This window comes from Callorhinus ursinus, unplaced genomic scaffold, assembly GCF_003265705.2.
Source record: "Callorhinus ursinus isolate GAN/ISIS: 27379988/994484 unplaced genomic scaffold, GSC_fseal_2.0 scaffold4, whole genome shotgun sequence".
Lineage (NCBI taxonomy): Eukaryota > Metazoa > Chordata > Mammalia > Carnivora > Otariidae > Callorhinus > Callorhinus ursinus.
Window position 1 is genome coordinate 122,346,741 of NW_027397066.1, and position 17,057 is coordinate 122,363,797.

General features: G+C 37.8%; 1 protein-coding gene across 9 annotated transcripts in view; it reads right to left on the bottom strand.

Moving 5' to 3' along the window:
* SLC10A7 (solute carrier family 10 member 7) overlaps nt 1–17,057 on the bottom strand; it is a 283,656-nt gene that overhangs the window by 250,088 nt on the left and 16,511 nt on the right. For all 9 annotated transcript variants that reach the window (XR_012378037.1, XM_073892325.1, XM_073892323.1 and 6 more), the window contains exon 4: nt 15,540–15,615. Coding sequence is in view for 8 of the 9 variants with exons in the window: in XM_073892325.1 (XP_073748426.1) it covers nt 15,540–15,615 (76 nt within the window). In the remaining variant the exon portion in view is untranslated. The remainder of the gene's footprint in view (nt 1–15,539; nt 15,616–17,057) is intronic.

A 17,057-nucleotide genomic window follows, 5' to 3' on the forward strand; every position in this document is an offset into this window, starting at 1 on the left:
ACAGTCACCTTACAGGCAATACAATGGCACTAAATTCATACCTTTCAATAGTTACCCTGAATGTAAATGGGCTAAATGCCCCAATCAAAAGACACAGGCTATCAGATTGGATGAAAAAACAAGACCCATCCATATGCTGTCTGCAAGAGACTCATTTTAGACCCAAAGACACCCCCAGATTGAAACTGAGGGGGTGGTAAACCATTTACCATGCTAATGGACACCAAAAGAAAGCTGGGGTGGCAATCCTTATATCAGACAAACTAGATTTTAAAACAAAGACTGTAATAAGACATAAGGAAGGACACTATATCCTACTTAAAGGGTCTATCCACCAAGAAGATCTAACAATTGTAAATATCTATGCCCCTAACATGGGAGCAGCCAATTATATAAGGCAATTAATAACAAAAGCGAAGAAACACATTGACAACAATACAATAATAGTGGGGGACTTTAACACCCCCCTGACTGAAATGACAGATCATCTAAGCAAAAGATCAACAAGGAAATAAAGACTTTAAATGACACCCTTGAACAAATGGACTTCACAGACATATTCAGAACATTCCATCCCAAAGCAATGGAATACACATTCTGCTCTAGTGCCCAAGGAACATTCTCCAGAATTGATCACATCCTAGGTCACAAATCAGGTCTCAACCGGTACCAAAAGATTGGGATCATTCCCTGCATATTTTGAGACCACAATGCTTTGAAACTAGAACTCAATCACAAGAGGAAAGTCGGAAAGAACTCAAATACATGGAGGCTAAAGAGCATCCTACTAAAGAATGAATGGGTCAACCACGAAATTAAAGAAGAATTTAAAAAATTCATGGAAACCAATGAAAATGAAAACACAACTGTTCAAAATCTTTGGGATACAGCAAAGGCAGTCCTGAGAGGAAAGTCTATAGCAATACAAGCCTTTCTCAAGAAACAAGAAAGGTCTCAAATACACAACCTAACCCTACACCTAAAGGAGCTGGAGAAAGAACAGCAAATCAAGCCTAAACCCAGCAGAAGAAGAGAAATAAGAAAGATCAGAGCAGAAATCAATGAACTAGAAACCAAAAGAACAGTAGAACAGATCAACGAAACTAGGAGCTGGTTCTTTGAAAGAATTAAGAAGATTGATAAACCCCTGGCCAGACTGATCCAAAAGAAAAGAGAAATGACCCAAATCAACAAAATCAGGAATGAAAGAGGAGAGATCACAACCAACACCAAAGACATACAAACAATTATAAGAACATATTAGGAGCAACTCTATGCCAGCAAATTCGATAACCTGGAAGAAATGGGTGCATTCCTAGAGATGTATCAACTACCAAAATTGAACCAGGAAGAAATAGAAAACCTGAACAGACCTATAGCCACTCAGGAAATTGAAGCAGTCATCAAAAATCTCCCAACAAACAAAAGCCCAGGGCCAGATGGCTTCCCAGGGGAATTCTATCAGACATTCAAAGAAGAATGAATACCTATTCTCCTGAAAATGTTCCAAAAAATAGAAATGGAAGGAAAACCTCCAAACTCATTTTATGAGGCCACCATTACCTTGATCCCCAAACCAGACAAAGACCCCATCAAAAAGGAGAATTACAGACCAATATCCTTGATGAACATGGATGCAAAAATTCTCACCAAAATTCTAGCCAATAGGTTCCAACAGTACACTAAAAGGATTATTCACCACGACCAAGTGGGAATTATCCCCGGGCTGCAAGGATGGTTCAACATCCGCAAATCAATCAACGTGATACAAGACATTAACAAAAGAAAGAACAAGAATCATAGGATCCTCTCGAGAGATGCAGAAAAAGCATTTGACAAAGTACAGCATCCTTTCTTGATCAAAACTCTTCAGAGTATAGGGATAGAGGGTACATACCTCAATATCATAAAAGCCATCTATGAAAAACCTACAGCGAATATCATTCTCAATGGGGAAAAGCTGAGAGCTTTTCCCCTAAGGTCAGGAACGCGGCAGGGATGTCCACTCTCGCCACTGCTATTCAACAGAGTATTAGAAGTCCTAGCCACAGCAATCAGACAACAAAAAGAAATCAAAGGCATCCAAATCGGCAAAGAGGAAGTCAAACTCTCACTCTTTGCAGATGATATGATACTGTATGTGGAAAACCCAAAAGACTCCACCCCAAAACTGCTAGAACTCGTACAGGAATTCAGTCAAGTAGCAGGATATAAAATCAGTGCACAGAAATCAGTGGCATTCCTATACACCAACAACAAGACAGAAGAGAGACAAATTAAGGTGTCTATCCCATTTACAATTGCACCCAAAACCATAAGATACCTAGGAATAAATTTAACCAAAGAGGCAAAGGATCTGTATTCAGAAAACTATAAAATACTCAGGAAAGAAATTGAAGAAGACACAAAGAAATGGAAAAACGTTCCATGCTCATGGATTGGAAGAACAAACATTGTGAAGATGTCAATGCTACCTAGAGCAATCTACACATTCAATGCAATCCCCATCAAAATACCATCCACCTTTTTCAAAGAAATGCAACAAATCATCCTAAAATTTGTCTGGAACCAGAAGAGACCCCGAATAGCCAGAGGAATATTGAAAAAGAAAAGCAAGGCTGGCAGCATCACAATTCTGGACTTCCAGCTCTATTACAAAGCTGTCATCATCAAGACAGTATGGTACTAGCACAAAAACAGACACATAGATCAATGGAACAGAATCGAGAGCCCAGAAATGGACCCTCAACTCTATGGTCAACTTATCTTTGACAAAGCAGGAAAGAATGTCCAATGGAAAAAAGACAGTCTCTTCAACAAATGGTGTTGGGAAAATTGGACAGCCACATGCAGAAGAATGAAACTGGACCATTTCCTTGCACCACACACAAAAATAGACCCCAAATGGTTGAAAGACCTAAACGTGAGAAAGGAGTCCATCAGAATCCTAAAGGAGAACACAGGTAGCAACCTCTTCGACCTCAGCCACAGCCGCTTCTTCCTAGAAACATCGCCAAAGGCAAGGGAAGCAAGGGCAAAAATGAACTATTGGGATTTCATCAAGATAAAAAGCTTTTGCACAGCAAAAGAAACAGTCCACAAAACCAAAAGACAACCGACAGAATGGGAGAAGATATTTGCAAATGACATATCAGAAAACGGGCTAGTATCCAAAATCTATAAAGAACTTATCAAACTCAACACCCAAAGAACAAATAATCCAATCAAGAAATGGGCAGAAGACATGAACAGACATTTTTCCAAAGAAGACATCCAAATGGCCAACAGACCCATGAAAAAGTGCTCAACATCGCTCGGCATCAGGGAAATCCAAATCAAAACCTCAATGAGATACCACCTCACAGCCGTCAGAATGGCTAAAATTAACAAGTCAGGAAATGACAGATGTTGGCGGGGATGTGGAGAAAGGGGAACCCTCCTACACTGTTGGTGGGAATGCAAGCTGGTGCAGCCACTCTGGAAAACAGTATGGAGGTTCCTCAAAGAGTTGAAAATAGAGCTATCATACGATCCAGCAATTGCACTACTGGGTATTTACCACAAAGATACAAATGTAGGGATCCGAAGGGGTACGTGCACCCCGATGTTTATAGCAGCAATGTCCACAATAGCCAAACTGTGGAAAGAGCCAAGATGTCCATCGACAGATGAATGGATAAAGAAGATGTGGTATATATACACGATGGAATATTATGCAGCCATCAAAAGGAATGAGATCTTGCCATTTGCAACGATGTGGATGGAACTGGAGGGTGTTATGCTGAGTGAAATAAGTCAATCAGAGAAAGACATGTATCATATGACCTCACTGATGTGAGGAATTCTTAATCTCAGGAAACAAACTGAGGGTTGTTGGAGTGGTGGGGGGTGGGAGTGATGGGGTGGCTGGGTGATAGACAGTGGGGAGGGTGTGTGCTAGGGTGAGCACTGTGAATTGTGCAAGACTGTTGAATCACAGATCCGTACTTCTGAAACAAATAATGCAACATATGTTAAGAAAAAAGAAAAAGAAGAAGATAGCAGGAGGGGAAGAATGAAGGGGAGTAAGTCAGAGGGGGAGACAAACCATGAGAGAGGATGGACTCTGAAAAACAAACTGAGGGTTCTAGAGGGGAGGAAGGTGGGGGGATGGGTTAGCCTGGTGATGGGTATTAAAGAGGGCACATTCTGCGTGGAGCACTGGGTGTTATGCAGAAACAATGAATCATGGAACACTACATCAAAAACTAATGATGTGATATATGGTGATTAACATAACAATAAAAATTTTTTTAAAAAATCAAATTCCGTATAATCAGATACAACAAATATGAATATTAATCAAATTAGATTATCTAAGAAAAAAGCTGTGTGTTGTTTAAACTAGTGTCTCCTCAAGATCACTAATGAACCCAGGGTACCTCCCTAAAAAGGAAGTTTGATATATAAAACTTAATTAATTGAAATAAACTAAATTGTTGAAAATGTTTTATGTGGGTCCTAATATATGCAGACATTCTGATATTGAAAAAGAATTAGATAACAAATTTTCAGTGTTTACATAGAAATGTTCAAGGGAGACATGGTAACCTGATTGTTTTTGTGGTTGGGTGGTTTGTTGGCTGGAATGCAAGCAGGGTGGTTTCAGTTTAGAGGAAACATGCTGCAAATCTGTTCAGTCCCCCTTCTCTGGTTCTAAATTCCCAAAGCAACCTTTCTACTACTATGTTTCCCCTGTCCTTTCATTCCTAGAAGATAATCTTGAATATCTGACTAATATTCCAGGTTATGGTACGAAATATTTATATAAAAATACTGAAGATCTATAATACAGACCAATACAAACTAATAAACTGGGATTATCCAGCTTATTAAATTTATTTAAACACTAGCCATCTTATATTGCAATTTATTATTTATGCTTTATATCACTTACTAAACTGAAAATTCTATAAAGGTACTATATATAGCAAGCTAAAGCCAGCACTCAACACGTATTTTCGAATAACTGAATGGAATAACTGAGTAAACTCAGAAGATCAAATTCTTGAGAAAGCAATGATAACTAGGTGATTTCATCAATGACAAATCTCTACAAAGATGATCCTGATGCTTGCTTGCTATGTTCCTGAGCAATTTATAAGTACTTCTGCGTCCGATTTCATGAGATCCTTGTAGGCCATCGATGAACTAGGAAGGCAAATACTGCTGCTCCTTGGATGAGGAAACCAAGGCTCAGAGAGGTCCAGGGCTTACCTGGTGACCACTCAGACCACTAGGTGAGTAAGGGTAAAAGCAGGAATCAAACACCTGCTTTGATTCCTCGGCAAATGCGTCCCTTGCTAAAGGTCAGAAGGCCTAGCAGCACAGGTGGTGATGTTACGCCACAACGTGTTAGTTAGGCTGGCGTTGTTTAAATACTTCTCACCCACAATCAGGACTGGTCCTTATGGCTGAGGCAGAGATAGACTGAAAGGTGGGGGTCAAAAGACTTCAGCTACAGAGAGAAGGGCCCAGAACTGGGAATATGGCAATGCTAAACAAGGTGTTTGAAGATCAGGTGCCTGGAAGACATTTCCATTGGGATGGAAAAGGAGCCAGAAAGGAAGAAAAGGAATGATAAGAGATAGGAGGGAGAGAATTAATTGAGAAGAGTGTCAGGGAAGCAAAAGGATGCAAGAGGCAAGTAGGCATGGTGTCAAAGGCTACAGTTAAGTCAAGGAGGATGAAAACTGAGAATGAGCCACTAAATTCGGTGAACACAGATCACTGCCAACGATGAAGGGGACCCTTTTGGTTAGAGTGGTAGAAATGGAAGACAACTTGAGAGGTATTAGGGGGTTAAATGAGAGTATTCTAAGTTACACACAGAATTCTTGAGATATCTAGGTATGTTTCAAACAAGTTTTATTGCAGCTTAAAACAAACACAGGCAGCTCTTTGTAGGGCTTCTAAGAATGCTAACCCTACCCAGAAGATGAGACTAATGTTAAAAGGTAGATACAGAAGAAAGATAGGGACGTGCAATTTCTCACTGCCGCTGCTAACCTGTTCTTCCATCTGTCAGAGAGGAAGATCGGTTACCATTTCCCAGAGAGCACAGAGGCTGCAGGAAAATAAGGGCCCATAAGCCAGCTAGCAAGAGGGCTCAACACTGACAGCCTTTTTCAGATACGAGATTTCTCCAGGAGGCCATTAAACTTCCAAACGCAGTAACAGACCCCATTTAACAGAAGAGAAAGGCAAGGCACAGAAAAGCCGAGTGACTGCTGAAGCTGAGACAGTGACTGACAGGTCAGATTTCCTTCTCACTTTAAGTCCGCTCTCTGCTGATCAGATCTACTCCAAATGCCTTTATAAATGTTTCAATGAATCTTATCTTCATGCATTGGATTAGCAAGATCAACTCCCCACTGATAATGCAAAATAACCCTGAAATGTTTCATGCCTGACTGATAAGCCAGAAATTGAACTTTCTGTCTCCATTTGGACTGTGATGATCTTGATCTTTCACCTCTAGCAAAAATCTTCTCATAGTTATAATTTTAAAGTTAGTAATGAGTGCTTCATTTGCTTTCCAAGCAGATAGAAAACCGTTTTTAAATACACTCAGACTGTCATGACCTTCGTCTATGACTTAAAGAGTTCAGCACACGTAATAATTTTCTTTGCTCAGGAGACATTCTTAAATTTTCTTTGAAGAGATTTGGGCAATAGCCCCATTGATGAAATTAAACACACACACACACACACACACACACACACACACACACACACAGCCCTCTTAACTTAATTACCTTTCTGCTATACCTGATATCAAAATTTTTCTTTGAAATGTATTTGGAATTCTACATGACTAGCAAAGGGTTCTAAAATCCCTCAGCCTGCTAATTAAAATATAATAAAAATGCCAACTAAATACGTTTACATTAAAAGAAGCACACCATTTGAACCCAAGACTTGGCAAGGGAACAGCCTATCGCCTACAAGAAGGAAACATGGTCCAGATTCTTAAGCTGAAGTTCTGGCTGTCCTATGTGGGGCTCAACTCGCGTGGGGTGCATTTTAGGTTTTTTCTACACTAAAAAAGGAGAATAATAATTTGATAAAAATGGGCCAATACGAAGCCATTTCATCTGTTTAACCCATTTTTGTGAGGTTTAAACATGAAATAGAGGTTTTGAATAGTGTACTATCACGCTCACTGTAGGCTTTTGAAGGCAGGCCTCATTTTCCTTTTTACTCGCTGTGGTAGAAGACAGTGTCTACGTAAGGCGGGAGCTTAACTTCTGCTTGAGTATTACATTAACTTCTAAAGCTAGATGGCGAGCGAACACAACAGTGTTTATAAATGCTTTAAGCTGTATATACGTTTTACACACCTCTTGTAGATGTAATTCATAATTTTTAAAAGGAGAATCCCGAGGATCATCCGCCACACATTCTATCTAATTCAATAGATCTAAGGTGGAGATAAGGATTTTTTTTTCCCCCTAATCACCCACCCATAATGCTGGTATGGGTGATCTAATGGGATTCACCTTGAGAAACAAAAAAATAAACAAACCAACATAAATTACATGCATGTAATCAGTACACCACTTTTAGTGGTGGAGGTGCCTTATTTTCATAGTTCAAACTACCAGGCTTGGCTTTAAACACAGATAAAATAGAGGTTTTTTGTTTTTGTTTTGTTTCTGTTTTTTATTTGACAGAGAGAGACACAGCGAGAGAGGGAACACAAGCTGGGGGAGTGGGAGAGGGAGAAGCAGGCTTCCCACTGAGCAGGGAGCCCCATGCGAGCCTGATGCAGGGCTCGATCCCAGGAGCCTGGGATCATGATCTGAGCCAAAGGCAGACAGATGCTTAACAACTGAGCCACCCAGGCGCCCCAAAATAGAGTTTAGCATAAAACACTCTCAGACCTGACTGGAAACTCCTTCCTACCTTGCCCTGATTTTTATTTATTATGATCCTTAATGCTTTTTTTAAATTTTTTCCTTCAGATATTTGAAGGCAGAAAACATTAATTATATTTCTCTCCTACTTGGTTTAATGTTCAGACTCACAAAATTTTACAAAGTTATACAGCTTTGCAACTTTACTCAGGAACCAAGACCTAGTTATTTACTTCACATTTTTAAGCATTGGCTATTAGCTGCATCCTTCCCCTTCTCAGCTTGCAAAAGAAGAAATACTGAAACAAAGGAAGATAGTGTAAACTTTTCCCAAACCCTACCTTTCTAGCTTTCTTCATGGAACAGAAGCGTAAGTGATAGAGAAATGAAATACCTCTATAACAACAGCATGGAAACCACAAAACTCTCTCCAAACTTGGAAAAATAATGTATCAGTTTCTTAAAGGAGAAACTTCTTTCATAATCCCTGTGGTATTTACTACAAGGCAGAAGTTCCTTGAATTTAAATACAATGATTCCTTTAGCAAGTCCCATAAGGTTTTAAACATTTGTAAAGCTTTGGGGGAAAAAAAATCCTATCTTTTACCACAGAACTTTACATTTGGAACATAATTTTAAACCAAACAAAGGTGTACAGAATTAAACAAAGAATAAGTGTTTATCTCATGTCTCCCATGTTAGAATAAAATAGAAAACATATTGATCTATCACTTCCTTATATTTGGCAATGAATTAGGGTTCGCCAAGTCCTACGACTTTTTCTATTATTTAAAAAAGGAACTAAAATCTCACATGTGCATGCACACACGTGTCCACGTGCACACACACACGCACACAAACACACACACTACCACACAGCCACCAATCGGACCATGTCAACAGCACACCCTATAATCTTGCTGTTTTGAAAAGTTGCATTTAAAACGCTGGAATGAATAAATAATGATGACAAAACAGAACAAAGTCGTGTTTCTAATATTTAAATTAAAGTAGTTTAAAATTTAAAAGCCACAAAATAAGACTGTCAGTCAGCTATGCCCTTAAACAGTCTCATTTTAATACCTAAAGAATATGCTAGCATTCCAGCATATATGCATTGCTATGCACAGACGTTTACTTCCTTTTGCTGCTAAAAATGATTATAAACTAGTTGGCTCAATGAAACAAAAACAATCTAACTTATAAAAACAAAAATTGTTTTTTAACTTCAACAAGTAATAAGCCTATTTCTTGCCGAAATGCAAGCTGTGAGCTTAAGGAATGCAGTAACTTTGATTTCATGACAAAACCTTTTGGTAACCAACAGTTCTTTGGAAAAAGCATTTCAAATGAAAGGTGTATAAGTAACAGAAAAAACTTCCTTCAATGTTATAGAACAAGTTTGCAAAGTAAAAAGAAAATCATTTCAAATGACACTCTTACATCTGCATACATCCCCCAAATCATTAAATATAAATATGCTACACAACCTCACATTTCCTTTAATACACGAGAGCATATTCTAAACCTGTGTATTTATACTAAAGATGTATATGCAAATTATTTGAGAGCATAAGCTAAATGGAAACAAGTTTAATGACAAAATCTAGAAGGAAGAAAGTTTTCTTACATGTCACAACCAGTGCAGAGAACAGTCAGTTTGAAAGGACAGTGCGACATGTGTGCCCAGCAGTTTTCCTAGCACGTTGAAATCCATGAGGGTGTAAGTCGGCTGCATGCAAGGCCGAGCAGAGAATCACAGAGAAGTAGAATCAAAACCTTTTCCTAATCGTACCTGACAGTGGACTCTGCTTTTGGACCTTTTCACTTACATGCACCAATTTACAGTGCAGCCTTCGATTAGATTATTTCCAATACATTATACAAAAGATTAATCTCCCTTTACATTTACTTCAGCAAAAGCTTATGTTCAGTTACCTTGTAACATTACTTTAAAACATTCAACTTAAAATTATCTAATATCTTTACTTGCAGATCACTTTCTTCCACAATCCAATGTAAATATTTAAAAAAAGTCTATTCATTTCATATCAGAAGATATGACCCAACTGGACTTTGCATGCTCAATTTTCAGTACCTATGAAAAATTGTAACTAACTCCCGAAATCTACAAAAATGCTTGATAATGATAAAGCTGCACAATATAATCATTGAACAAACTAGACCAATATCAGAAAACAAATGAAATATTTGTAAATTCAACATTATTAACATATAACATTAACGTAAATTATTTAAATATCTAGTGGGGAATAAACATGTAAATATAATTTCTAATGCAATATGTTAATGTCAAGAAATTGAGTGAACTTTGAACTTCGGCCAAAAGTCCTCTGAGAAAAAAAGACTTTTTAGTTTTAAAGCTCTTAAGGGAGGGGCGCCTGGGTGGCTCAGCCATTGAGCGTCTGCCTTTGGCTCAGGTCCTGGGATAGAGAGCCCCGCGGTGGGCTCCCTGCTCCGCGGGAAGCCTGCTTCTCCCTCTCCCGCTCCCCCTGCTTGTGTTCCCTCTCTTGCTGTGTCTCTCTCTGTCAAATAAATAAAATCTTTAAAAAAAAAAAAAAGCTCTTAAGGGAATCACATCGGAGAGAAAGAGATAAATGACACCTTTCAGTCAATTACCACTGGTCTCAGATATACCAAAAGGGACCCTTTCCTCAAATTCTTTCGGGAGTAGAAAGATAATCACGGCAAGGACTAGTCTAAGACCCCTGTAACTCCTCTAGCTCACTAATTATGTGGCAACTAAAAAGAACCACCCAGCATAATGAAACACACGTTCAATCCAACTCTGCCAATTCCATTCCTACACCAAGAAACTAAAGAGAAAACACACAACCATGATGCCTGTCTTCATTTGCAATGCAGGACCACAGGTCTCAGCTGGATCCTTCGTGCTTCCAGCAATGCTCCCACACTCCAGTTAATTCACTCTCCTAGATGGCAATTGCACATTTTATCCTCTCATCTCAAACGTTACTATCACCTACTCCATCATCCTGCTCAGCTGCTGAGAAAAAAGGAAAAATCAGAAGACAACAAAGAAAATGAAAAGAGAGCTAAGAAACAAAAAGTCATCAGAAACTCCCAAGTGCACTCTTCCTACCTGTCTTCATGGATCTCTGTCCACACACTCTGTCTTCTCTCCTTATCATCAATAAACGAGCCAAGTTCCTACTGAAGCTCAGGCAACCCAAAACCCTTCTCTTCCACTTGACCAAATAAATTACTTCAGCACTTTCTTAAATAAACAACTTCCCCTCAACTATATATCCCCATCATGATAGAAACATACTATCAGTTCTGGGGCACCTGGGTGGCGCAGTCAGTTAAGCGTCCTCCTCTTGGTTTCAACTCAGGTTGTGATCTCAGGGTCATGAGATTGAGTCCCACTCAGCACTAAGTGGGGAGTCTGCTTGAGATTCTCTCTTCCTCTCCCTCTGGCCCTCCTGCTCATGCTCTCTCTCTCTAAAATAAATAAATCTTAAAAAAACAAATACTGTCATTTCTGCAATTAAAAAAATCTTGACCTCATATTCCTTTTTAAATATAGCCCCATTTCTCCCTTCCCTTTTGTAACAAAGGACCTCAAAACAGTTGTGTATACTTTCTGTCTCTAACCACTCTCCTCTTATTCTTCCTTGAGCCCATTCCAAACAAGCTTTTGCCCTTACACTCCACAAAACCGCTCTGGTCGAAGTTACCAATAACCTCCACGTAGCTTAATTCAATGGTCAATTCTCAGAATTCATCTTACACAAGTTATATTAGCAGAATTTGACATGGCTAATCAGACCCTCCTCCTTCTAACACTTTCTTCACCTGGTTCCAGGATACCACACTCTCTTGTTTTTCCTTCTGTCTAATCTTCTGTTTCCTTTGCTGGTTACTCCTCATTCTGACTTCTTAATGTTGAAGGGTCCCAGAGCTCAGTCCTTGAACTTCGTCTCTTTTCTAACTATGCTCTCTCTGCAAGTAATCTCAACCAATTTTTGCTTTAAATACCCTTTGATTAAAAAAAGCAATAGAACAAAACAAAACAATAGAACAGATCAATGAAACCAAAAACTGGTTCTTTGAAAAGAACAACTAAGTTGATAAACCTCTAGCAAGACTCATTAAAAAAAGAAGAAGAGAGAGGACCCAAACGAAATGACTAATGAAAGAAGAGAAATAACAACCAACACCACAGAAATACAAACATTGGTAACAGAATATATTCAGAAAACCTATATGCCAACAAATTGGACAACTTAAAAGAAATGGATAAATTCTTAGAAACATATAAACTACCAAAAGTGAAGCAGGAAGAAATAGAAAATTTGAACAAACCAATTACCAGCAGTGAAATTGAATCAGTAATCAGAAAACTCTCAAAAAACAAAACCTAGGGCACCTGGGTGGCTCAGTTGGTTAAGCCACTGCCTTCGGCTCAGGTCATGATCCTGGAGTCCCGGGATCGAGTCCCGCATTGGGCTCCCTGCTGAGCAGGGAGTCTGCTTCTCCCTCTGACCCTCTTCCCTCTCGTGCTCTCTCTCTCTCATTCTCTCTCTCTCTCAAATAAATAAACAAAATCTTTAAAAAAAAAAAAAAAAACAAAATCTAGGACCAGACAGCTTCACAGGCAAATTCTACCAAACATTTAAAGAGTTAGTACCCATTCTTTTCAAACTATTCTAAAAAATACAAGAGGAAGGAAAACATCCAAATTCATTCTATGAAGCCAGCATTACCCTGATACCCAAATCACATAAAGACATTACAAAAAAAGAGAACTACAGGCCAATATCTCCTATGAATATAGATGCAAAAATCCTCAATAAAATATTAGCAAACTGAATCCAACAATATATTTTTAAAAAATCATATACCATGACCAAGTGGGATTTATTCCCGTGACAGAAGGGTGGTTCAATATTCACAGAAAAAGCATTTTACAAGAAAGATGCAGAAAAAGCATTTTACAAAGTACAATATCCATTCATGATAAAAAAAAAAAAACCCTCTGCAATCCCATTCTTCACCTACTTAGTCAAAGTCTTGGAGTCATTCATGACCCCTCTCTTTCTCTCATATCCCACATTCAATTCATCAGCATATCCTCTGCCTTCAAAATACATCCAGAATCCAACCACATTTATTGCCTTCATTACCATCTTACTCTTCAAAAGACACCAGTAAGAAAATGAAGACAAGCTACAGACTGTAAAAAATATTTACAAACCATATATCTATGCTTTGTAATGAAGGACTTGTATCCAGAATACATAAAACTCAAAAAGCTGATCAATAAGAAAACAAACCACCTAGATAAAAAAAAAAAAGCAGCCAAAAGATTTCATATTTTACCAAAGCAGACATGTATAGCAAGGAAACACATGAAAAGATAAGAATGCTCACCATTATTAGTAGCTGGGAGATACAAATTAGAGTAAAACCACAATGAGATACCTCTAGATACATATTAGAATGGCTAAGTTAAAAAGACTGACAATACCAAGTATTGATGAGCTATGGAGCACTGGAACTCCAGACACTGCTGTTTGAAACATAAAATGGTACAACCACTTGGGGAAATGGCTTGGCAATTTCTTAAAAAGTTAAATATACACCTGTGGTCAAAGAAGAGTGCTTGTTTATTGATAGAAATGGTCCACTTCAGAAGATATTCAGAAATGATTTAGAACTATTTATTGGTGATTCTTCCCTTGGTTGAAGATGCTAAAGCATATACCTCCAGATGATCCAAACATTCCACTCCTAAGTAGTCCCAGGAGAAATGAAAGTACACATTCACTTAAAAGTTTCGTACACAAATGTTCATAGCCCCAAAGTGAAAATGCCCAAATGTCCATCAACAAGTGAAAAGATAAACAAATTACGGTATACCCATAAAAAATAATAATACTCAGCAATAAAAAAGGGCTGGGGGTGCCTGGGTGGCTCAGTCGTTAACCGTCTGCCTTCGGCTCAGGTCATGATCCCAGGGTCCTGGGATCGAGCCCCGCATCAGGCTCCCTGCTCAGCAGGAAGCCTGCTTCTCCCTCTCCCACTCCCCCTGCTTGTGTTCCTTCCTCGCTTTGTCTCTCTCTGTCAAATAAATAAATAAAATCTTTAAAAATAATAATAATAAAATAAAAAAATAAAAAAGGGCTAAATTACTGATACATAACAACATAGATGAATCTCAAAATAATTATGGTGAAAAAAGAAGGCAGAAAAGAAAAAAAAATGTATTATATGTGTGTACACACACACACATACACACACAAACACACACCCACATATACTATATAATTCCAGTAATACCAAAAACATACCAATAATTCCAAAAATACAAACTAATCTACAGTGACAGAAAACAGATCAGTGGTTGCCTGGGGAAGAGAGACAACCAGAAAGGCAGGAGGGAGGGATTACCAAGGAACACAAGAGAGTCTTGAGGGTAATGGATATGTTCATTATCTTGATTGCGGTCATGGTATCACAGGTATCCATACGTCAAAACATTAAATTGTTTCAGTGTATGCAGCTTATTGTATGTCCACAATAATTCAATAAACCTATTTCTAAAAAGAATATAGCAGGTACTTAATAAATATTTTCAGAATAAATAAAGTGGATGAAAATAAAAACAAATGTTAAGAAAGCAAAATCCTAAGAATGAATCCTTTTTTTTTTTTTTTTTGAAGTAGGAACCCCTTATATCCTCCCTTCTTGAATAGTATTCTTTTCTGAATGAGACACTGTAAATCGAAAAGGGGGAATAAGCTATCATGAAGCAAAGTCCCTCAATATGAAGTTGTAATGCCTTTCAGCCAAGAGGAACCACCTCTAAGTAGCCCTGAAATGGACAACTGTTGTCCCAATATACAAGCACTCTGCCACAGTCCTCTAGCTGCTGAATAATCTCTTTGAACTCATCTCAGAAACCCTGCCTCAGGGCGCCCGGCTAGTGCAGTCAGTTCAGCCACCCACTCTTGGTTTTGTTCAGGTCACGATTTCAGGGTCATGAGATCAAGCCCCAGGTTGGACTCCTGGCTCAGCACAGAGTCTGCTTGAGATTCTCTCTCCGACTACCTGCCCCCCACACCCCTCCTCCACTGTCTCTCCCTAAAATCAATCAATCAATCTTAAAGAAAAAAGAAAGAAACCTTGCCTCATTTCTCCTTTTTATATAATCTTTACTTGTCATTAAATGTATATTGACCCTTTCTCCACAAATTTAGTTTGCTATAAATTTTTTAAGAACTAAGGAATGGCCATAGAGGTATCCTCAGCTCATCAGTCTGGGATGAAAAGTACCTTTCCTTGGATTGCTTGTCTTCTGTCTCCCAATCTCCCACTTAGGTAGAAAAACCACCATCTCTATTTCATTTACCTCCCTTGCCCCTCCTTTTTGAAATCCTAACTTCCACTCAACAGCATTAATTTTAGCATCATCTGAATTAATGAATATATCTACACTTCTTTCAGAAGCTGCTATAGTTATGCGTTTTCTGTGACATGACTTCTTCATCATAAAATTAAATAAAATTCTAAAAATAAAATAAAATAAAAACAAAATAAAAATAAAAGTAAAGCATCTACTTATGTTTAAATAAAGTTAGCCCTATGACTCACCTCATTTCCACCAACTGCCTTGGTTAAAATCACTGCAGAAGACACAGGGGGAGGCATGCAACCTACTGTCTGCAAACTGAAAAATAAAAGAAAATGCAATTATAAGGTTTTTTCAATTATAAATAGCAATTCTCAAACTTTCAGCTCATAAAAAAAATGTTCCTGTTGCTGTAACATCATTAAAGAACAAGCATGACATGATCATATACTTCTTGGATTCAAACTGTAGTAAATTCTAGAACCTATTCTAAATTTAGTTTTCTTAAATTATGTGTATACTCCCCAGATCATGACAAGAAGTCTATTCTTTTAGTTTAGGATAGAAAACACATTGCATAACAAGCAAATGAAACTATGAGTAGTAAATCTAAATATTAAAGATATAAAACATTACTTATCACCCAAAGCATGGATATACTTTCTACCTAGATCGAATATACATTCTAGACATAACGAGTAGCCGGCCTGACTAAAAGTAGAAAGTTCATATAGGGGACAGAGGACACAGAGTGCCTGACTTTAACAAATTTTAAGTGCAGGATTACAGATGACCTCTTCTCGCTTTTGTAAGAATGTATCATTTAATTTTGTAAGAATGTATCGTTTAAGCTTTATGCAATGAATTTACATTATCTCTGAAATTAGAAAAAAGAAAAAGAAAAGCTTTAATTCATTTTGACTGAAAATGAGAAAACACTTTTAAAAGAATTTCCAGTTCAATTCAAGTCTTCTTTTAAGGTTTGTTTTCCCAAGTGATGCTTAAATTGTGTGTCCTATTATCAATTCCCAATCTCTGAGCCTTTCTCATGATCATCACTATTATCATTACTGATACTTACTAAGCATTTACTATTTATAATAGATACTCTTCTAGATACTTTACTCACTTCTTCCTCACAAATATTTAAGGTAAATTCTATTATTATTCTCATTTTACTGAAAACTGAAGTTAAAAGAGAAGTTAAATAACTTGTCCAAATTCACAAAGCCACCTACCAAGGATTAAACTCTTATTCTGGAATCTAGGGTCAAAGACTTATCTAGGCCTACTATTCTAGCCTCTCTGCATTCTATTTCTCCTACCCCCAACACTAGGGACGGGTCCTCCCAGGTATTTTCAATCTTTCCCTCTTTTCTGGCCCCTTCCCTTCTATGTACAAAAAACCAGAGCTCTCCCTCTCTTAAAAAAAAAAAAAAAAAAAAAAATCCTTAACTATTTATTGAATACATACCACACATGCATTCTATAGTTAGGATACTACACAAGGGTGTGCATATATAATTTATATTTATTTATATATATATTTATATATTCCTACCTCCAAGAATATTCAATACACAAATGTAAATAAGTAACAGCAAAATGAGTACCGTTGCCATTACATTTCTAGCCCCAACCACCATTCCCAAATTTGTAGCTGCCTGTGACAGCCACCTCAAATTAAACATGTCTAATATTTTCTTTTTTTCTATAATGTTTTATTTATTTATTCATGAGAGTCAGAGAGAGAGACAGAG